At 37.9% G+C, this 24,598-nt stretch overlaps 1 protein-coding gene across 15 annotated transcripts in view; it reads left to right on the top strand.

Annotated features, from left to right (window-relative positions):
* Window positions 1-24,598, top strand: part of PLEKHA7 (pleckstrin homology domain containing A7) — a 139,888-nt gene that overhangs the window by 24,134 nt on the left and 91,156 nt on the right. For 3 of the 15 annotated variants that reach the window (XM_070764282.1, XM_070764291.1, XM_070764247.1), the window contains exon 1: window positions 18,713-19,142. The exons of the other annotated variants lie outside the window; for them this stretch is intronic. In XM_070764282.1, coding sequence (XP_070620383.1) covers window positions 19,072-19,142 — 71 coding nt within the window. In that variant the 5' untranslated portion in view covers window positions 18,713-19,071. Of the gene's footprint in view, window positions 1-18,712; window positions 19,143-24,598 lie in introns of those variants that run through there. 15 annotated transcript variants of the gene reach the window in all.

Below are 24,598 nucleotides of genomic sequence, written 5' to 3'. Positions count from 1 at the left end.
TTAAAACTGAGCATATCAATACATTTTATATCTAACTAAGAACAATTTGACTCCCCTTAAAATAAGGAATACGTGCATCAGGGGAAAAATGTTGTAAATAAAACTGGTGATGAGATCAGATAATTTATTTAAAATTGATAATACTAATGCTGCATAAACGAGCAATATATTAAAAATTGTGGGGTCCTTGGTGCTTCCTGAGCTTGGTTGTTTTCTTACATTTTATCACTCAATTAAATAACATCATCAGTGCTAGAAGATATTGGGCTTTCTTCTGTGTTTATAAGGTAGTAGTTGCCTTGTCAGTGTTGATGAGAGTGGTTTGGTAGCTTCTTGATTAAGCTGTTATTTACTGTTAGCATATGTGTCTAAGTTGGTAGTTCTCTGATTGGGTATTATTTACTGCTTGATTGTTAGTCAAGTATTAACCTTGATGTTAAGGAGTTGGTCAAAAAATTTCCTTAGGAAGAGATGTAGTTTAATATCATTATACTTAATCCATTGCTTCCACGCTACAATTACACATAATAATATATAGCCGTAATTTCTTTCCATTCATATTTAAAATTTACTTTCCCTTTAAAGTCAAGTCATTTGTACTTCTTGAATCTGCCCACATGGAAAGTACAAAATGTTTTAACCTTGAAAACTATTCCTTATTCCTGTATTGGGCTTTTATTTTTTTTAGATTGCATGACTAAATCTATAAAATGAGCAGAGAAGAGCTGATCAGTTTACATAAATTGATCTAGGCTTACTTTTCAAATGCTGCATGTTATTAAAAAACAATTTCACTGGAAGCTCTTTTAGTTTTTATTAGCTTCTCTGACCTATCTAAAAATTGTTATTGGAAATGAACCACACCAGTTCAACAGAAATGACATGAGCCCAAACCAGCACATCTAGGTATCTGTAATATCTAAGCACCCTAAAAGCCTAAATGCTTGTCCTGCTCTAATTAGGTGGAAATTAAATGTACTGTAGATAACCCAGGTCTGAGTTATTTACAATGTCAGCATGTTGCCCACAACAACCTAGGTTCTTGCTTTACCAAGCTAAGTCAAACTTGAGCCAGAGTTTACCTGCAATGCCACACTTTAACCACTGCACCACCATAGCTCCTATAGACCAGAATTCTTCAACCTTTCCTAATTTACAGACCAGCGAGGGGGGTTTTCTGTGCGAGCAGCCGGCAAGCCTACGTTTGGATCCATTTGTGCTAGTGATGTGCACACAGCTCTGCTGCTCATACAAATGTGCATGTGCTCACCTGATCATGCATGTGGGTATGTGCACACATGCTCATCCACCATTTCTTCAACCCGGTTGCAAACAGCTCATTGTTCAGAGGTTGTGGACCCCTGCTGTAGACAACATAATGAATGGTAATGCACTAAAATATAGGATAAACAAAGCTTATTCTTTAGAATTTACATTTACATAGAGCTGTAGTGGCGTAGTGGTTAGAATACAGTACTGCAGGCTACTACTGCTGATTGCCAGTTGCCTGCAATTTGACAGGTCAAGTCTCAACCAGCTCAAGGTTGACTCAGCCTCAAGGTTGACTCAGTCCTAAAATGAGGAACCAGATTGTTGGGGAAAATATGCTTACTCTGTAAACTGTTTAGAGAGAGCTGTAAAGCATTGTGAAGTGGTATTTAGGTTGAAGTCTATTGCTCTTTGTCATTGATAATAAATATAGTAAGGAATGTAATTGCATATATGTATATCTATATTGTTATCTTACTCTCAGACATTTTTATCACCACCTTTTATGTGACAATGTTCTGTACACATTAATATTTTCCGCCATTAACAGAAACTTCTGTAAGTCTCTAAACCTAAGACTTAACTGAGCAGTTTTTCACATACTCAGACGGAGAGTTATGCGGATTACTTTGAAAGAGTGTGGAGAGGACTTGTATTTATCAGTCGAGAGATTTTGGATTAAACACTCTTCTGTAGTCACGAAGAATTGCAGGCAAAACCAAAAGGCATGTCAGCAGTGGGATTTAAAAAAGAAGGATGTAAAGTGAATAGGATATGAGAAGGGAAGATCAGTTGCTCCATAGCCAAATGCAGTCAGATAGAATGATGTCCAACGTGATAATGCAGAGTAAAGCCAGGCTATAGGGAAATTTCCAATGCTTTAAAATCAGGGGGACTTAAAAAATAACCCTTCATTTCATTCTTTTCTTTTTCATTCCTATGGCCTGAAAGCAAATACAGCAAGGTTAATCTAATTGACTGTACCAATATTGTATACTTAATAAATTCATTGGAATCCACATTGACTTTTTGCCTAGCCCTAGAAAATAGGCAGAAAATCTTCTATAGCCAAATCTGTGCATTCAGACTCACATATGCAATCCTTATATAGCTGCAGATCAGGGGCGGATTGCTATTACCGTCCACTTCGATTGTCTTGCGTGCACATGCGCCCCAGCATGTTTTTGCTTCTATGCAAGTGCAGGAATAAAAAAAAATGTGCCAAAATTTCCTGTGGGGTCATGCGTGAAAGCATCCCCTCGCAAGATTTTGTTTCTGCACATGCGCACGAAGCAAAAAATACGAAAAATTGAAGAAAATATATGGCGGTCCCATAGGATTGGCACCAGAGTGTTGCATGCAAATTGTGCAATCTGGCAGCTGCTATTATTGTGCAGTCACCTACCACATCAGTAGCAACCCACCCCTGCTTCAGATGCACATTTAACTATCCTGTTCTTCATGATAATGCAAGGTAGTGGTGGGAAGCTCATTAAACGGTACAGTTACAGACTGGAAAGCAGCAGCATTGTAAAGGGAATATAATTTATTCTCTTCTATCTTGAGATCTCTGTTCTGCATGTAAATTACATTTGAAAGAAAATGTGTAAAATAATGTAATTTGACTATTTTGAGAGTGTATTGGCCTGCTGCACTAAAAAATATTTTTGAGTTTCACACTAAAAAGAACTTTTATATTCATAGTAGTTCAGATTTGAAAAATGTTGCATGTTCCTATTCAAAAATATTAACAATCTTATCCACATAAAATTGCCAATATTAAAACTGTAGAATTTGTAGTCCTCTCTATAATCTATTCTAGTTTATTGTCTATGGCAGATAAAATATAGCTTCCCTGTAATGTGCAGAAAAGCTTTTCAATTCAAGGTATTTTCCACATTCCTACTATCCTAATTCTTCAGTATTCTTCTTTAGTGGACCAGTAAACCAACTATAATTAAAATAATTGTGTATATAAAATAATTTTAGTTCCCCGCTATGGTATATAAATTATTTGGCTTAGAGTTCTGTAATTAAATATGCTGATTGTTAATGACTAAGAAATAGAGAAAATATCTATTGCTTATAGCTATTTTAGATTTTTTGTGTATGCTGAGGTTGTGCAAAGCTTTAAATGGTGCTTCCTTTTAAGAGTTTTTAAAAAAAATAATTGCCCTCTCTCTGGTTAGACCACATCACTTTGCTTCATATTAATTCTGTGGTTTCCTTGGGTACATCTAAGAACCAGAAGAGATTTGCACAGCTTACTGGACAGTGGAAGACGTGTTCAGATATTAAATTATTCCGCAGAACAAAAATCTACCTGGACTCATTGTTGCCACAGATATGTCAACTTTGATTATTTATTTATTTATTTACTTACTTACTTACTTACTTATTTTCTATGCCTCCCTTCTCCCGAGACCCAGGAGTCTGTGCAGCAATATTGCTGATGATTGGATATGTTGACCTTTTGGAACAATTTGAAACTAAAAAAACAAAGACTACTTCATCTGTATTAAATAAAAAATATAAGATTCTATATACTGTTTGCAAAATTAAGAATACATATAATATATAAGTTTCAAGTTTATTGGATTTATATGCCGCCCCTCTCCGAAAACTCGGGGCAGGTAACAACAATCATGAACAATATACAGTACAATAAATCCAATACTATAAATATCATTGTATTGAATAAGATATTTAAAAATGGAGGAGACAGATCAATAGATGGTCTAAATGGATAGAATTAAGAACTATAGTTAAGTTAAAGGAGTGAGTAATTCTTTGTTAACATTTTGTGGATATATATTTTAGTTTCTACAAATGTTGCTTATTTAATCACTATCCTGTATGAATTTTTATTTTATTAACACTGTTAACAATTTAGGTTATATTTCATCATACATTCTGGTTTTTATATTTACCAATTTATGTATATAAAACCAATCAGAGTTCTTCAAAAAGTGTTTTATGATTGCATCTTCAATTTGTCTACAAATGGCTGCTCTTAAGTGTAGGCTCTACTACAAAAATGGAGTTTGAAGCATAAATTGAAATCTAGAATAAAATAAGGATGGAAGGGGCGGAAAACATGGCACCTAGGAAAGGAAATAATGTTGAAGTCCACTAGTCTTAAAGCTGTCAAGTTTGAAAATCCCTGGGTTAGGGGTGCAAGTGTATTCAAACTTGGCAAGTTTAAGACTTGTGGACTTCAACTCCCATTCTTCAGGTAGCAAGACTGGTGGCGGAATTCTGAGAGTTGAAGTCCACTAGTCTTAAAGCTGTCAGATTTGAAGTTTGTAAAAAGTATACATGGTTGAAAAAAGTATTCTGCTACATTGGCATTTTATTTAATAATATATCACTACACCATTTGGTTCAGAATTCCTTTTTGCTTGTTTTCCACCTCTAAAATCTAGGCGCGTCTTATACTCCGGTGCTTCTTATACTCTGAAAAATATGGTAATTCCCACAGCACTGTCCTAGACCTAAAGGTATTTGTCCATATTGTAAGCTTTATTGCTATTATCCTTCTCATCTTTCTCATCTTCTCTTTTATCATCTTCTCATCTTTCCCACTACTTTCTTCTATTGGTATCTTACGATTTCTCTTGCTGCTTGTATCATATGATTAATGATTATAACTATGGTTTATGATCTGTGACCTATCACTTTGTTGTTTGTATGAACACTGAGACTTATGCACAGAAGACAAATCCTTGTGTGTCCACTTGGCCAATAAAGAATTCTATTCTATTCTATTCTATTCTATTCCATTCCATTCCATATACAAAATAAAAGCAATACAGACTAAGTTCATATATATCTAGAATATATACATATATTGTGCATATTTTAAAGATATTCTTGTAAAAATACCTTTAGTTACTTTCTGATATACAGGTAAGTCCTCACGTAAGAACCATTCATTTAGCAGATGTTCAAAGTTGCAATAGTCTTTAAAAAGTTGATTTGCAGCCAGTCCTCACACATATGACTGTTACAGTGTCCCTGTGATTACTGTTTGGAGACTTGGCAGACATTGTCTGTTTACAGTGATCACAGCATCCTTCAGTCATGTCATAGCCATTAGTGACCTTCCAGGCAGCTTGTGACAAGTGAAATCAACGAGGTGGCAGGAGGTGACAAGTCATGTGATGTCTCACTTAATAATTGTAGGTGATTTGTTTAACAACTTAAAACTGGGACTGCAGGAACTGCTATTGTAAGTCAGTATGGTCATGTGATTTGCTTAACAATCATTTCATTTAACAATGGAGTTATTGATCCAAATGAGGGTCAATAAATGACAACTCCCTCCCTCCCCCCAGGATATTTTATTTTCTTGTGGGCTGAAATGACCTTCAATATGCTTTTGAAGGTTGGAGCCAAGAAGTATAAGTACTTCAAATATTTTATCAGGAGTATTTTGGATTGTTTGTGGAACTGATGGTAGTTGAACGTCAGCCAACAGTTTCCTAAGCCTTAATAAGGAATACTAATTTTGGAAGCTCTTGTGTTATCGGGCTATTATGTCCAGGAGTTTTTCAGACTTGTATCAGTTCTTGTCAACACTTTGGTGAGGTTTTTAACTCAGTCTTAAATTGTAAACGCTTGTTGACATCTGTGAATTTAACTTACAAAATGTTTTTAAAAATTCCATTACAGATACTACTTGATTTGAAAATTGGAAGTATGCACGTGGTTTTGTGAGGACCAATACTAATATCTGAATTGAGCTTTTATTGTTTTTTTTGTTCTTACTTCTTTAACTTAGGGGCTTGGCATTTTAATAACTTCATTCCATTTGCTGCTATGCAGAATTCATAATTGCCTGTCTAGCTAGCTGTTTGTTTAATTTGTAATTAAGTAAATAAAAGCACTTTAAACACATGATCAGAAATAACAAATAGAAAGCTTTGCAAATTTTACCGGCAGCAGATGTAATGATCTACAAATGAATAGGGTTTTTGACCTTTTTGGAATAGAGGACTTTCTGTCTAGCACAAAACAAATTCCTTGAATTTAGTTCAAGCTCCATTTCATGTTAAGCTTAGTTTCTACAGTAGTGTGATCATCTGAGTCTTTAAAATGTTCACAATCTACTTTTCGGCATCAGAGGTGGTTTCCTACTGATTCTAACTGGTTCTTTAAAACTGTGGTGATGATGTCACATAGCCGATTCTGTTGGTGTCTCCGTGGGCACCATATTGGATTTTGTTTCTGCGCCTGTGTAGAAGCTATTTTTTTTATTATTGTGGGCGCTCGTGAGCATGGCGTGACCCTGAGTAAACCTGATCTAGAACTCACCCCTGTTCAGCATGTATGTTATGGTGGTGTAGCTATGTACAATTTATGACATAATAATAGATTCAGACATTGGTGCATTTATTTGTACCCTAAAATCAATATGATAAACATTCTTGCCTTGGACGGGAAATGAACACTCGGACACCAAGCTGGGTAAAATGGGTCACTTTATTAAATATTAATAGAAAGACCTGCAGGGGTCGCTAAATGGGGCGGAGTTTCCTGAACACAACATACTTGGGCAACTCAAATGGGCGTTACTCCATGCCTGGTCAGGGTGAGGCATGCTCCGCCTACTCCCGACCAGTAAGCCACGCCCAGCATGTGGGAGGGCTCGCCTTGCATGACCCGGAAACGGAAATGACGTAGGGAGCCCCAAGGGCACCCCCTTTACACCTCTCTGTCCGTGGAGGAAGCATGAGTTGTGCAATGGGGGTGCCAATCATCTTACAAAAGATGCCCAAAGGAGAACACACAGTTGCTACTGATACCCTTTCCGCCCCGTTTCTGCCATATAGTGACCAAGAATATAAACATCAAATTGCTGAATCAGAACCTATTTACATACAGATGCACCCCATAACCACAAATCCTTACCCTCGTCCAGGATGGAGTAGGCGAAAAACAATCCGTAGCAAATGCCCAAAGATTGCAAAAATTCCTACTCGGCCCCTACCAGGCGACCTATAAAAAACATCCTGGATTGAGCGGAGGGTGGGTGGGTGTCCGTTCTGCGGCGAGCTCGGGGGGCAAGAGAAGCCGGGGGGGCAAGCAAACCCTGATAAAGGGCACACGCCCCGCCCCCTCGGCTTTCCCAGAATGCCCGAGCGGCCGCTGATTGCTCTGGGGCGTTCCCGCGCTAACGCGGGGAACGCCCCACAGCTGATGGGGAGAGCCGAGTTGCTTCCCGCCATTGGCAATTTTCGTCCAGGCGTTATTTCGCCTGGCCTCTCATTTTTTGACAAAAGAATTACATTAGGACGAAATGAGAAAGAAAAGGAAAATTTTCATACTGCGTTAAAGAGGAATGCATTTCCGAATACTTATATGCAGTACATTGCCTTATGGAAAGGGATTGTATTGCTAACAACTAGACTTTTAAAAAAATCCTTTAGTCAAAGTGACAGCTATTTTGATTTCTTGTAGAACTGTCATCTGCGAGTGTCTAGATGCAAGTCAGTAGAGCAAATAAGATTAAATGCACTGTTCGCATCTGCATCTTAATGAAACAATTTGATGTTTCCTTTGAAATAAATGGCAGATTTCTCTCTAAAGTCACTACTTGTCATGCAAAACTAGTTTTATATCACCAGAGTTGAACTGGGACTTTTTTCAGGATACATTTTTAGAGAAGAAATAATCATATATTCATAAGGTTGGGAAGAGCCTTTTAGTCAATCGAATCTAATATTCTTTATAATGCATCCTCAGCAAATTCTTTGGTTGTTTTCCAAGCTTTTCATGAATACATTCATCTCACTAATTAATTAATTCAACTGGCAAATTGTTTTACCATTATAATCCCCCCCCCCCCCATCTTCCACTTGGAATTTGGCTTACTATAACTGAAAATCAACATTCCTTGTCCTCTATTTTGGATTACAGAACAAGAAATTGTTGCTTTTAGTGTCTTGAGGTCTTCAAATTATTTAAGTCTAAGGAACCTATTAGTTAAAAATATATCCAACCCATGGCTCAAGAGCCAAAGTTCTAGTAACAGAAATTTGACTGTGTTTGTATGAATTTTGGGATGGAGGTGGGGAGGTTTTTTAAGTTCTCATTCATGGAAACTCATCAAGTTGTCATGCAATCTAGGAAGCCACGTAATATTTCTTTGGGACACCATCTCATGTACTGAGAGAACAGTAACCTTTTCTTGAGGCTAACCATAACCAGGTCTATTCATATTACCTGTAGGACCATTTCTTATCACAATAGTAGCCTTTCTATTGTACCAGTTTCATCTTGTTCGAGTCCTCCACAGAGAACACATTACGTATTCAACATGTGTTTGCATCCAAATAGACCCTGAATTATTGTGGTTATTTTGCAGGAATTTTACACTGCTGATTTATATTCAGTAAGTGATTGACTACAGTTCCAATGAAATGTTAATAGTTTTTACACAGATTATTATAAGAGCCCAGTATATTAACACAGTAAAATGGAATGTATGTTAAAATCACAACTAAGTTGGATTTCATAATGCTATATTTTTGATGGTGATAAACTTTGTTCAGAATATTATAGAATCATAAAGTTAGGAAGACCATATCGAGGTCATCTAATCTCTCCTATTTGATAACCTTTTGGATATTTTAAGACTGCTATTAATTCTGCTTTGGCATGAAGCCAGCTGGGCGACCTTGGGCCATTCACTTTCCTTCAGCCCCGAGAAGGAGACAATGGCAAACCACATATGAAAAACCTTGCCAAGAAAACTGGAGGGACTGGCCTGGGTGGTGTCAGAGAATGACCTAATCCTAATTCTGCTCTAATTCTGACCTTCTTGCTTAGGCTGTTCGGTCTTAGAACTTTCTCTTTGGATGAGGGTTAGCTTGAACTGAAAGAAGGATGAAAGAAAAGGAAAGGGCCAATAAAAAAAGACCTGCCCTGCCAAACTCCAGTCTCTGCTTAGTAGTTCTGTGTCCTAGAGGACAACGCACAGTGTTTAGGTCATCAAGAGCAGCATCCCCAATGAAATGCCATGCTCAATCATTCAGGAACTTCTAAGCAGTAGTTAGCAGTCAAACAGAAAGCTGCAGCAAACAATTAGCAATCTGTTCTCTCTCTTTTTTGTCTTGCAACTCATTGCCCAACTCATGTTTGCTCTCCCTGTTCACTCACTCATAGAACAGTTATTTACACAGGAACAAGGCAATGTTTACTCATTTGTTTTATAAACTTCTGTATGCTTGCGTCTTTCGATTGGAGGTTGAGGCAAAGGCATAAATGTTTTGTGCGTAAGTTCCAAGAAAAACATTTGAGCTGAATAATCTCCCGAATGTCACTTACACTTTGTCAGCTGAGCCTAGTTTTCATTCCTTACAGAAATAGAAAAATATTATTTTAAAAATCAGAGATAAAATAGAGTGGGTATTCTGGGTACATGAAATTACAAGATACATCACTGAGGTAATTGCATACCTATCTTGCTCTCTGTTTCTTTTTTCATATATTAGAGTATTGCACTGGCATCCTTCAGTCTCAAAAGACCATGGTATCATGCTCTGGACTTCCCATATTAGAGTATATAACTAGATTAAATAGTAGAAAATAATTGTGAAAATAAATTCCCTTTGTAAAATTGCACTTAGCAGCAAAGAATGCAATATTCTTTACTAGACATGGATTATTTACGGAAACAATTACATTGCCTTTTTATTGTCAGAACTGATGAGAAAGATTTAACCAGGAATTACAACTAAGGGCATTATATAGCTTTTACACAACATAACTATTCCTAAATCAAATATGAAATTAGAAAGAATATAGGAATCATAAAATTGGATCGGATCCAAGGTATATTTCTAGAGATTACAATAAGAACAAATAAAATTAATACAAACTACGAAAAGTATAAGATTAAAATGAAAACATGGAATATGTGGAAAAGAAAATATATATTTCAAATTGTTACATACTGTCTCTGTTTTGCTTGACAAGAGCAAAAGTTTTATTTTATAGATGGGTGGATGGGTGGGTGGGTGGGTGGGTGGGTGGATGGGTGGATGGACAGACAGATGGATGGATGATAGGGGTATGTGTTTATGTGTGTATGTTTGTGTATTCTGGCATTTTCTTAAGAGACTGACTTTCAATACAGGAATAGAAGGGAAATATACTGTTTAACCCTTTTTTCATTGATTTTCTTGCTGAGCTTTGGAACAGATACTAAATACATGTGGGCAGCACAATGGCTCTGCTATTGCTGTTTGCCAAGTTAAACTTTAAACTTTTGACTATGAACAGGAAAATTTATGATAGGAATTACTCATGACAGAACTATCTAGTTTTGGTTCTTCAAACCCATGAAAGGAGATCTCGGGAAATTTATGTATGTACAGTTTACAATCAAGAAAAGTTTCTATAGAAAGTTCTCATATCTAACAAGAAGCATCTGAGAAGAATGATCTTCTGAATATCCTACGTTCTGAATGCATGCAGTGGCATTGGTTTTACATAGCAAAAATAAAATAATATTAATTGTATGTGAGATAGGTTGTAATCAAACTACAGTGGTACCTCTACTTACGAACTTAATTTGTTCTGTGACCAGGTTCTTAAGTGGAAAAGTTTGTAAGAAGAAGCAATTTTTTCCCATAGGAATCAATGTAAAAGCAACTAATACGTGCGATTGGGGAAATCACAGGGCGGGTGGAGGCCCTGTTTCCTCGCAGGAGATTCCTAGAGAGGCTCCACAGAGGCTTCTCCCTGCCTTTTCCAGTTACCGTTTTGGAGGCTCAGGTTTATAAGTGCAAAAAGGTTCTTGAGAAGAAGCAAAAATATCTTAAACAACCAGTTCTTATCCTGAAAAGTTTGTAATTACAGTAGAGGCGTTTGTAAATAGAGGTACCACTGTACATGATTTACAGTTCCTGAGTCTGTCTGTTGTGTGATTTCCATAGCAGCAGTTGACATATGGAAGGCTTTCTATGTGTTTTTCAGACTCCCAACACTTATCCTTCCATTTCCTTTCTTCTGCTTATTCTTCAGATAGCAAGCAATCAGTAAGATATAGGCAATTATTCTCTGGTCATTACATTGTTTTTTTAAATATACAAAAAAGAAAGAGAAAAGGAAGAAGGTTTTTTTAAAAAAAAGAACAAAGAATAAAACACCTTATAATTTATTGCTATAGTAATCATTGAATCTGGACCATACAAAAATAATACTAATTCTTCCATTATTTTGTTAAATGATCTATCTCATAAATGGAAAAACTAAATCTGAGACAGTTCATCTTGTCACACTGGTGGATTCACATCTTCCTACAACTGCCTAATTACCAATGGGGGGGATCACCATTTCCCATTTTTACTTCTTTGGCCGCTTCATAAGGAATGCTTATTTGTGGTTTGATCTGTGATTCTTATTCATATTACCAGAACTTCACACGCAGTGTCACCAAAATCAATGGCTTCCAGAATTGATTGATCCAGGCTCCAATTCTGGAAGCAAGCATGAAGGAAGCCAGTGTTCCAACTCACACCTTACTAAGGACTTGGCTCCAAGTGATTCATTGATCCAATTTCCTCCATCCTTTTTAGGATAATCACTTTATTTAAATCTAACTCATTTCCTGTTTCAAGAACAAATGCCATTACCAAAGGCACACTGAAGTCCTTTATCTCTCTGAATTTGAGAAGGCTAATGGCATAAGATTAAATATTCTGAAGAATACATGCACACACATTCTCTCTCTCTCTCTCTCTCTCTCTCTCTCTCTCTCACACACACACACACACACACACACACACGCACGCACACACTGATTCATCCTATCTCTGTCATAATCTCATTTTGGCCCCCTTGTTCCCTTTTCCATATCCTTGAAAATAACAGAAAGGTACATTCTTTCCATCATGTAATAAATTAATTCCGTAGGATTCAGCCCCCTTCCTCCCTCCTCCCTCCCAAAATTAGAGCATCCAACTGCATCACTTATATTTTTCACAATTGTGAAGAGGACAGAAATGCTTTTTGCTTTAGCCTTGTTACCTAAGTTTTACCCCTCCTTCCTTTTCAGGACGGATTTGCTTAAAATTATTAAAATTGGCAACTTTAATATTTTCACATGGAAAAGCTATGATGTGTCTTTGTACCCCTATTTGGAAACGGCTTCTTGCTTCATCCTTACGATTGCCTTTAATGAGATATTTATCCATCTGTTGAGATTTTCTTCCTGAATCCTTGAGCCTTCTTTGCAAATCAGAAAAATGTACAGTTCCATCTGTAACAAGTACAGCTACAGAGGTACATGAGGACTCTCTTAGATCCCACCGTTAGAAGAGCCTTTCTCCTAATTGATCAGATTCAGATTGCAATCAATATCTTTTCATTATCTTATTTAGAACTGCATTAGGTGGACACTATCTTTCACTGGTAGAAGATGTAATGTACATTGCAACCGCTATTGTGCCCTGATTGATTTACTGACCCTAAGCCTGCTGTTTTGCCTACACTAGGGGTCTCCAACCTTGGCAATTTTAAGACTTGTGGACTTCAACTCCCAGAATTCTGGGAGTTGAAGTCCACAAGTCTTAAAGTTGGCAAGATTGGAGGCCCCTGGCCTAGACTAGTGCTGGATCTGCTATTGGAATGAGCTGTGAGAAATAACCTTGAGGAAGAGGAGGAAGTGCTACAGTCAAGGCAACAGTCAGATAAATGTTAACCCCAAAGCGGAACAGAATTTGATAAAGCATCCCAGACTTGATTCTCTCTGGTTCTCCTTGGGATAAAAAGCAAGGGAATCGGGGGTGGGGATACATCAAGAACTGCAAAATTGGTGTAGACCGGAGCATCTAACAAAAGTAGGTTTAACACTTATAACTCTGGTGTTTGAATCATGAATACTAAGACTACTTTTTTTATTATAACAACAGAATCTGCCAAACAGGTATGTTGTGCCCAATTTTACGACCTTTTTTGCCATGGTTGTTAAGTAAATCATTGCAGTTGCTAAGTTAATCACATAGTTGCTAAGCCAGCCCAGCATTCCTCACTGACTTTGCTTATCAGAAGGCAGCTAGGAAGGTCGCAAATAGTGGTCATATGACCTTAGGACCTGCAACTATTATAAATACATTCCTCTTGCCAAGGGTCTGAATTTTAATTAGGTGACCATGGGTTGTTGTGATGGTCATAATGTGTAAACTAGTTGTAAGTCACTTGTTTCAGTGGTTGTAAATTTGAACAGTTGCTGAAAAAAACAGTTGTAAGTTGAGAACTACCTGCATTTGCTTTTTTTGTAAAAGAAATACATTTAACAGAAATCTATTTGTAGACAAATTGTCTTACTTTTCTTAATTATATAATTGTTCAGAAAGAATATTGTCCTTGATTACAGCAATTACAAGACTTGCTCTAAAGAGAATATGCTTTTGCAGTAATATAAATGGAGAGAAGGGAATCAATCTATAAAGAAAATTATAGTTCTATCTTTCTTCTTTAGTCATGCCTTCTGAATAACTTTCTTTCCATTAGCACAGTATGCTTTCCTGGTAGGAAAGTGATTATTAGGTAGTTTTGGATCACCAAATAATACCTTCCAAAGAATGTCAACATATTGCAATGAATAAGTGTTAATTTATTTATTAATTTATTTCAGTGGCTAGATGCATTTTCAACAGGCATCATAGAACACAAACATACATTATATATTATGAGTCAGACTAATTGTAGATTAATTTCAAATTATCGGTAAATATCTCAGCATAAATTCTGAAATATTCGCAATTATAGCTGCAACATGCTTCATTTTAAGGCTCTCTGATCAAAGTTGATAATTGAAGTTCCAGTACAGGTAGTCCTTGACTTACGACTACAATGGAGCTCAAAATTTCTGTTGCTGAGTGAGACACCGAATTTTGCCTATTTTATGACTTTTCTTGCATAGATGTTAATGAACACTGCAGTAGCTAGTTAGTTAGTCAGATACATGTTAATTAAGTAAATCTGCCTTTTCCAGTGTCTGAATTTTGATCTTTTGACCATGGGGATCTGCAACAGTCGTGAGTGTGGAAAAAGGTCATAAGGCGTATGTTTTTCAGTACTATTGTAACTTTGAATGGTCACTAATGAACTGTTGTAAATTGAGGACTACCTGTATGAGTTTTGCCTTCCTTCTCTTCTTAGTCAGTTACCTAAAACAGTAGCTGCATTTTCATCTCAAGGAACAGTCATTGTATTTACAAGCCAGGAATACTAATAAATATTACTGCATGAATACTTTTTTTCTTCTTGATAGTCAGAGATCTTTATTAAGGTTTTCTAAGTGTGCCTGTTCTGTAACCATTATATTTTGTAGTTCCTTTAAATACCGTATTGCATCAATTAGTTGGGGTGGGGAGGAGTAAACTTAAGCACCACTAGCACTAAGACTTATATACCGCTTCACAGTGCTCTACAGTCCTCTCTAAGCAATTTACAGAGTCAACATATTGCCCCCAACAGTCTGGATCCTCATTTTTACCGACCTCGGATGGATGGAGTTTGCGGAGAGGGGCGGCATACAAATCTAATAAATAAATAAATGGAAAGCCGAGTCAATCTGAATCAACCTGAGCCTGGTGAGGTTCGAGCTGCCAAATTGCAGACTGCTGGCAGTCAGCAGAAGTAGCTTGCAGTACTGCATTCTAACCACTGTGCCACCATGTCTGTGATTATATAGACCATCAGGGCCCAGGGAATTTCCATCTTTAATTTTGAATGGGATTTCACGCCCTCAGATGGAATTGATGTGCAGTTTGGGATTCTTCCTGGAGTCCTGCTCAAAGAGTCAGAAATACTTTTGCTTAGATTTGCCTTGGGTACCAATTGTGTCCATTCCTGGACTTGGTGGCCCTTTTCTCCATCATTCATGATTTGATTAGCTCACATGTGGAGTACTGTAGTAGGGTGCCTTTGGAGCTGCCCTTGAAGACCACATAGAACATCACTTGGTTTGAAGGTGTGATTCCTTTGGAGCATGCGATAGTACATCCAAGTGACATCTCTGCCCTGTGAGCTGCACCAGTTACCTGAATGCTTCTGAATACTTCTCAGGTTGCTAGTTACTACATGGCATAGGATCCATTTATTTGAGGGCCCAAGTGTCTCTCATTGTTTCTGCCCAAAATGTAGCAATAGCACTTAGACTTATATATCGCTTCACAGTGCTTTACAGCCCTTTCTAAGTGGTTTAGAGAGTCAGCATATTGCCCCCAACAATCTGGGTCCTCATTTTACCAATTATGGAAGGATGGAAGGCTAAGTCAACCTTGAACTGGTCAGAATTCAACATTTGGCAGTGGGCAGTGAATTAGCCTACAATATTGCATTCTAACCACTGCGCCACCATAGTTCATTTAACCAGGCAGATTGGCATGCTCTATTTATTTGTTTGTTTGTTTGTTTTGTCAAGTACGTGTTGGTATACAAAGATATAACAATATTTATATACATGATACTAGTAAGAGAGAAACATTAGGACAGGGGACGGAAGGCACTCTGGTGCACTTATGCATGCCCCTTACTGACCTCTTAGGAATCGGGAGAGATCAACAGTGGATAGTCTAAGGGTAAAGTTTTGGGGGTTAGGTGATGATACTACAGAGTCTGGTAGCGAGTTCCATGCATCAACTACTCGGTTACTAAAGTCGTATTTCCTGCAGTCAAATTTAGAGCAATTTACTCTAAGTCCCTTCCATTAAGCAATGTTATTTGTTTGGACCCAGGAGTGTACTCTGGAGCATCCCTCCCCCCAAGGGCAAAATTTGATCTCCTTCAAACATGCTTTGAAGATCTGGATTTCCCCAAAACTCTGGACAGGGCTCGGGTGTGAGCTTCTCTGTGAGAGGTTCTGCAGCCCTCTAGTGCAGTGATGGTGAACCTATGGCACAGGTGGCACGCAGAGCCATATCTGCTGGCACGTGGACCATTGCCCTAGCTCAGCTCCAACGTGTATGTGTGTGCCGGCCAGCTGATTTTTGGCTCACACATAGGCTCTGGGAGGGCGTTTTTGGCTTCCAGGGAGCCTCGGGGGGGGATGGGGGAGGGCGTGTTTACGCTTGCTCTGTTCCAGGGAAGCCTTTGGAGTCTGGGTAGGGCGAAACATGAAGCTATTGGGCTCACCAGAAGTTGGGAAATAGGCCATTTCCGGCCTACAGAGGGCATCCGGGGGCTGTGGTAAGTTGTTTTCGCCCTCCCCAGGCATTGAATTATGGGTGTGGGCACTCGCGAATGCGTGACAGCCCACACACATGCTCTTTCGGCACCCGAGGAAAAAAAGGTTTGCCGTCACTGCTCTAGCGAATGCTTGTTCCACTAGAAGGACAATATTTCCTTTCTTGTCTAGTTTGATGTTTTATATCTTTGTTTTTGATGTTGTATGCTATGGGGATGGTAGAAGACAGGAAGGCCTGGAAGAACGTTATCCATGGGGTTGCGATAGGTCGGACATTTTATTTATTTATTTATTTATTTATTCATTCATTCATTCATTCATTCATTCATTCATTCATTCATTCATTCGATTTTTATGCCGCCCCTCTCTTTAGACTCAGGGCGGCTTACATGTTAGCAATAGCACTTTTGAACAGAGCCAGCATATTGCCCCCACAATCCGGGTCCTCATGTTACTCACCTCGGAAGGATGGAAGGCTGAGTCAACCTTGAGCCGGTGGTGAGATTTGAACCGCTGACCTGCAGATCTACAGTCAGCTTCAGTGGCCTGCAGTACAGCACCCTACCTGCTGTGCCACCCTGGCTTCTGACTTTGTGACTCACAACGACAACAATGCTGAATGTTGAATGAGTAGATTTAGAATTTTAAAAAATTGCTTGCCATAACATTTTCTGGCATGCTTTTCAACTTCCTTTTCTATCTTGGATAATTTTAAATAATATGACTCTCTCAGAGACGTTATTGTTTGTCAAAAGACCATATTAAGACTCTGTAATAAGAGAGAGACAGACTCTATAGTGAAATCTCGAGAGAGAAAGAAAACTAAGGTTGGATCCTTAATGATATTAGGCCACTTCGATATTTTGGGAGAAACTGAAATGTTGTGAACACGATCAGTCACAATACAGTTGTAACTACAAATACTGTATTGAGAGTAGCTTATTCTTATCTATTTCTTTGTGGAAACTATGCGTATTTGTCGCTTTTTCCCTGACACAAACATTTTCAAATAGATCATATGCAAACAACAAAAGCAAATTTCCATTACAGGCATTTTTTTCCCTTATGAAAGTTTCTATTCACTGGCATGGGAAGGATCTTAAACTTCTGAAACATAACATGAAGGTGAAATCATTCCTGCCAAAGAGATTACTCTCCAATATGCCAAATATTTTTCAGCAATGCAGTCCCCTCCTCCCATCTGCAAATAAGTGGATACCACAGTATGACCTTGTTGGTTCAGTGGCATATATCGGGTACAGGGAATAGATGTGATACCATATATGTGATGCATACCAGTTTATACCAAATTCTTTCTTTGTGACAATTCAGTACTGTGCTTCATAGTCTTCATTGCACCAAAGCTCTTGGGAGTTTCAGATATATGCCATTACACAAATCATTATGCATAGCACCTACTGTCATCTCAATTGATTAAGTGTGCTGTTTTCAATCCACAGACCACCCCGCAATAAATCTTCCTGCTTGTTTTCTGTATAATTTTGTAAGGAATGTTTTGATAATGTTTTTCTACTTAGCATATTAAATTCGGCCCCATTTTATAGAATGCAATCATGTACAGTGTAACCCACCATTTCCATAATGCCAAAGTTTTACTGGCAGTGGATAGTGCAGAAAAGATTGAGGGAGAGGGATAAGTGGTTAATTGCTCATGTTTTCTGTTGATCGTTCCATTTATTTTTATTTACTTCTGAAGAGATACAAAATAGAGACATTTCAAAGAAGGCAAACCTTAATTTTGCACTTAATTTTATCTTCATTACAAAACAAAAAAATAGATGAAACAAATAACAAGAATTTGACATGAAAAAATAACATGAATTTGACGCAGATTTACATAAAATCTGTAAAAAATTGCATGCATTGATTTATATGACCGAAGAGCTGACATTTTAAACATATTTGGCTTAGCCGAAGAATCTTTGTATTGTTAGGAGTTTGTAGAAACAATAGATCGGTAACAACAGCATACATAGTAGCATTAGGTGCTATTTATTTATTTTCTTTACAAACTATTTTCTTTCCAAAATTCAAGGTCATATGTCTTTCTGTTTCCAGGAGAATTCTCATCCTGGAGATAAAAATCATATTTCACCTGCAGTCTTGATCTTCATTAGCTGATAGGGGGGATTTGCAGCATTGGCAATAAGTTATGCTGGTGGTTGGCTGGCTGCCAAACCAGGCTGCTGTTTAAGATACAGTACTGGGTCTCTCTCGCTCTTTTTCTCTCGCCCTTGTTCTCTCCCGACTGCATTCTGTGTCCTGTCTTTGCAAGAAGAATACCGTATAAGGTTTTTTTTGTTTTTTAAATCCTCTTGGAAATGAGATGCTGCTTGTTCCCGCTTGAGAAATGAGACATCTCTGATTTTGTGGATTGGTGCTATTTAGGAGGGATTTGATTGTGGGAAATTTTGCTGCTCAGGAAGAAGCAACCAGAAATGCAGCAGAATCCTAAGACCAGCTCAGAATGCACTTGGGTTTTCTTTGGCTGGTTGCTGAGTGATTTCTCTACCGATGGATGCCTGTGTTAATACCTCTAATATTTGGAATATGAAAGAAATGTGACCCCAGTGTATGAAATGGGAAGTAAGTCTGGATTTTCAAAATCTGTTTCTCAGCCAGAACACCCATTCTTCCAGTTTTCCTGCAGGTATGTACATGTTTAGGTTTTTGTTTTGGTGATAAATGTAACCTCATGAAACTCTGCTGGGTGTCTTGTTTTGCTTGGAGCCATATGAATACTTGCCGGAAAACTCTCTGAATGGAGAACAAAGGCAACATTTAACAGTAAATTTCTGATATGCATTTTTGTACTAATTTTAGTTGTTGTTTTATTAAAAAAAACAATGATACGTATTAAACAGGAAGCTGGTCTTCAGGACTCCAACCCATTGTTTTCTTTTGTTGCAAATAGTATTGCTTCAAAATAAATCCATTTACTGTAGCATTTTCTAAATGGTATTTATTGCATATGTGATAGTTATTTTGTCAGTCTATTTCACTGAACGCTATTGCAAAAATGTAATTATTGCATTATTCCACTAAAAACATTCCTCAGCCAAATTGTGTCCCCAATAAATCAGCTCTGCAATGACTAACTTGATTAGGCTTTCAAAGGTTAGATCAAGATAGGCTTTAAATATTTTATGTGGAAAAATAACGAAGGTTGATATAAACAAACATTGTTAAGTCCCTTTGTGTAAAGAAAGAAATAAATACTATATTTAAAATAATTTCAGATCTACCTTTTATAGGCATGTTGTGACAAGGCTAATAGGTTTCAAGACTTAAAGAAATTACTTTTTCTTGTATTGATGTCTAAAGAGTAATGAAGAACAAAAAAGGAGCTAAGCAAGTCATATTCTCAGCTTTCACCAGATATCTTGGGTTTCTGGCACACCTTTATGAAGGAATGCAGTCTTTGTTTACTATATATTTCATGCCTGTGTCTCCCAGTGCAAGAGTGAAGAGTGAAATAAGAAGTAAGAGCTGGAGTTTAGCTGGAGTTTCTGTATAATTACTCATGCATTCAAAATGTGTTTGAGGAAGAAGGGGGGGAAATCAAGTTAATCATTAATGCATCCAAGGCACAAAAACTTATCTGGCAATAGAACTGAGAATGTTTGCATTTATGCTGGTTTCTATTAAGTGTTATATAGCAATAATTAAAAAGTATCATGAGTGGAGTGCTTTATTGTCTATAGGCCAGCTATACAGTTTGAAAAAACATTGACCATTCCTCCCCAGTGTGAGCTGCTACCACTTTAGAAGACTCCAAAACTAAGATAATGGTAAATAATCGCTGTATCCTCATTTCGTGGCTTGCACGGATTTATAAATAAAAGAAATAATTTTGGAAGAAATCCCAGAAGTCTGTATCCTTCCAGATGCATAAAATGTGACCACACTGTCAGGGACTAATCTTCTTACTTCATATTGGATGGCAGGAACAGGAATACCTGGCTACACTGCTACATTTGCTTTGGGATGTTGAAGGACTTAATTAGCAGTTACAGTGATACCTTGTCTTACAAACTTAATTGGTTCCGGGACGAGGTTCTTAAGGTGAAAAGTTTGTAAGACGAAACAATGTTTCCCATGGGAATCAATGGAAAAGCAATTAGTGCGTGCAAGCCCAGAATTCACCCCTTTTGCCAGCCGAAGCGCCCATTTTTGTGCTGCTGGGATTCCCCTGAGGCTTCCCTCCATGGGAAACCCCATCTCCGGACCTCTGTGTTTTTGTGATGCTGCGATTTCACTGAGGCTCCCCTTGCTGGGAAACCCCACCTCCGGACTTCTGTTGCCAGCGAAGTGCCCGTTTTTGCGCTGCTGGGATTCCCCTGCAGCATCACAAAAACACAGAAGTCCAGAGGTGGGGTTTCCCATGGAGGGAAGCCTCAGGGGAATCCCAGCAGCACAAAAACAGGTGCTTCGCTGGCAACGAAAGTCTGGAGGTGGGGCATCCCAGCGGTGGCAGTGGGTTTGTAAGGTGAAAATAGTTTGTGAGAAGAGGCAAAAAAATCTTAAACTTCGGGTTTGTATCTCGAAAAGTTTGTATGATGAGGCGTTTGTAAGACGAGGTATCACTGTATATCTATGTTGAAGTCACTTGGAGAATGAAAAGATGTTGTACATCATTCAATTTTTGAGGTAGATGATGGTAGTAGTTGTCATAGGTCTTTTTCAGCCTGGTTTGGATATGGCTTACAAATCACTTCAGCAGGATGCCTATCCGATATTGATTAGGGAGGCACAGCATAGCTGATAAATGGTTCCTTATAATAATCAGTGAATATGTGGCTATTTAAATTTTGACAATTTTTTATTTATTATTCATTTTTATCTGCATAATTTCAAATAATAAGCAGTTTGAGAGTTTAGTGATACATATTGCTTTTACTTGGGTGGAAGTTTGTGTGTGCGTATTACAATTGCCAAAAATCAATGGTACAGTTCGGCCTGAAGTGGGAAAAAGTGAATATTGCTTTAAAAGCCTTAAATGTGTTTTACATAATAATACATTTTTAAGTAAAATTCCAGGCCCTACCTTCTAAGATCAAGAAAATAGGAACAATCTTGGACCCCAAACATCCTTAACACAATCCCATCTACTTTCCATTGTTGCACAGTCCATTATTGCCATTGTCTTTCCAAAATGTTGTATAGTTCTTGGCCACCAAAACTCATCCAGAGTGGATAGGTGTTCTATTAACATTTTTTTACTTATTCTGATTTATATTCTGATTCTATCTTTTACGGTACTGCTTTTAATAGATTGTCTGTTTTTTCCTTTTGGGTAAAGACAGATACAAAGAATGAATTACGGTAAGCAATTCTGCTGTCTTGCTGCTATCCCTCACCTCCTTCCCAATTTCTCCCATTAGTGAACTGATTGTTCCCTTGACTTTTTTCCCCTTGGTTTTTCTACTTATTGAAAGAAACTTATTTTTGGCATTTGTTGCAAGTAGTTTATTTTAAGCCTTAGCTTCCCTCTTACTTATCCTTGCAGATTCAGGCTACTTGCTGGTATTCTGTTTTAGTTATGTGTGTCTCTTTCCATTTTTCATATTTATCATTTTTGCCCCTTAGTTTATCAGATAATTTTTAATTGAACTATGCTGGGGTGTCTCCCCCCCCCCCAGTGGTATTGTGCTAGACTGGGCTTTTATAATCTCATTTTTCAGAGTTTCCAAGCATCATGAATTGTTTTCTCCTTTAAGATTTCCATCAATGGAAATCCTCCCCAAGCCCTCTCTGGAGAACTATTGAATCAGTTCTCTTACAGTCTAAGATGCTAGTGTGACTTTGTTCAATTACTTGTGCTTATATTATATGGAATTCCTATATGACATGGTCACCTGGATCCCACAACTTCATTTCATTTCTGTTAGTAAGAATTAAGTTCTATCATTTCATTCCTGTTAGTAAGAATTAAGTTCTATCATTTCATTCCTGTTATTAAGAATTAAGTCCAGTATAGCTGACCCTCTCCTCTTCCTTTCGGATGACTAAATTGTCTGCTAGGATTGTTTGTTTGTTTGTTTGCTTGCTTGTTTATTTATTTATTTATTTGTCAAACATGAACAAGATAGTAGGTCTTAGTATAAACATACAGATTAGCATAGTAGATACAGGTAAATTAGGCAATAGGACAGGATGGTAGGCACTACTGTGGACAGTCTAAGGTTAATTTTTTTGTGGTTTGGGGTAGAAACCACAGAATCAGGTAGTGCATTCCAGGCATTGATCACTCTGTTGCTGAAGTCGTATTTTCTGCAGTTGAGTTTGGAGCGATTTACATTACGTTTGAATCAATTGTGTGCTTGTGTATTGTTGCGGATGAAGCTGAAGGAATCATTGACAAGTAGGACATTGTGGTAGATGATTTTATGAACTACATTTAGGACAGATCGAAGGCAACAAAGGTCTAGGCTATCTAAGCCCAAAATTTCAAACCTGGTGTGAAATAAGGTATTCTGTTGTGAGCAGAAGAGTGGGGGACCTATTTGATCTCCCACTTGGTGCATAGTTTGTCGTCCACCTGATGACAGGGTAGTTAAAGCCCCACTTCTTTTAAATCAATATTTAAATAGTTAAACTTTAACATTGTTGGATATGACTCTAGTGATCTACTGTCCCCATTGTTCTAGATTAGGGTGTCAAACATGATTTCATTGATGGTTGTGTTTGACCTCAAGGTTAAATTTGCCTTAGGCTGGGGCGGGCATGGCCAGCATGATGACACTTGTGTTGGGGAGCGCCTATGGTGGTCCGAGCACTCTGCCAATGAAAACAGACTATCAAGCTCCATTTTTGGCTGGGATGGCCTCCTGCAGCCCTCTGCCAATGAAAATGGAGCTTGGGAGGGCTTCGTGCAGCCTTCATGAGCTGTTTTCACTGGGAGAGGCATTGCAGGCTGGTCCTTCACTGTTTCCCGGGCAGCCCCACAGGCTAGATTTAAGCACCCTGTGGGCCAGATCTGGCCCCCAGGGCTTGAGTTTGACACTCCTGTTTTAGACTTTAATTGGGGAAATATCCTGTGATTCTTTTTACTGTATGGCTCGGTATGCATCCTCTTAAATATTCTAGTTTAGAAAAACAAATAAAACAGACTTTTAAACAGCAACTTTACAATTAATTAAGAGTAGGGAATATCCATTTTGAAAGAAAAAGAGTCTGAAATCAATTTTCAAGTACCAGTATGCAAAAGGACTCTATCCAAATGTATATCCACCTCTAATGTAGGATGGGATAAGCAGCCTTGAAGGCAAGGTATAATTTAATAATTTAAAACTTGTAAGGCAGTTCATGGTGGTTTTTCTCTATAAGCCATTAAACAAGATTATATATTATATCAAAAGCTACTGAATTTGGCAACCACTGCATTTCTATCTGGATGCCTGGTTGACAATGGTGGAGCGTTTCTTTGCAGTTTTCTGCTGTTTCTTAGTAGCTTAAATGGGTTGTTTGCAGATCTGGTGTTTTACTATTATGTGTCAGATTTTTTTCATCAGATTCAAGCAAGACATTGTGTGTTTTGCATCAGTGCCTGAGCATAATAACGTACTAGAGAAACAAGGTAATAATCTGAAGCTGAGCCTAGACAAGACAGATGAAATAGCAAGTGTTACCAATTTGGGGCTATTCTTGAAAGTGCTGTATTTGACTAAAGTATGAGAAAATCTGCTAAAATTTTGAAATCTTGCTGAGCCATCGAAGATGGCTTTGTTGGCTAGGCAATTCTGAGTGCTACATATGGTCATATTAAATTTATGCACAGTTTCAATCTTTAATAGCTTAGTTGTTGGACACCTGTGTATCAGAATGAATATTTTTCCTTGTATATTTAATTAAGTCTGTGATCTGTACCAGAGATTATTTTCCTGTGTAATAAATGTAATAAAATAAATGCTGCCAAACTTGACAGTGACATTCTAGTTCAGGCATCCTCAAACTACGGCCGGCGGGACAGACCTGGCCCGCCAAAGTCATTAAACCGGCCTTGTGGGACTATGAGGCTGCCCCACCCAGATCACCACCTGCCACCCCCCACTTTTTCCAAGGGCAGGACTTACGTTTGCGAGGGCTGGCAACATAGGTCCTGCA

The sequence above is a fragment of the Erythrolamprus reginae genome, chromosome 1 (assembly GCF_031021105.1).
Source record: "Erythrolamprus reginae isolate rEryReg1 chromosome 1, rEryReg1.hap1, whole genome shotgun sequence".
Lineage (NCBI taxonomy): Eukaryota > Metazoa > Chordata > Lepidosauria > Squamata > Dipsadidae > Erythrolamprus > Erythrolamprus reginae.
Note: the sequence above shows the minus strand (reverse complement) of the source record. Positions and strands in the feature narration are given on the sequence as shown.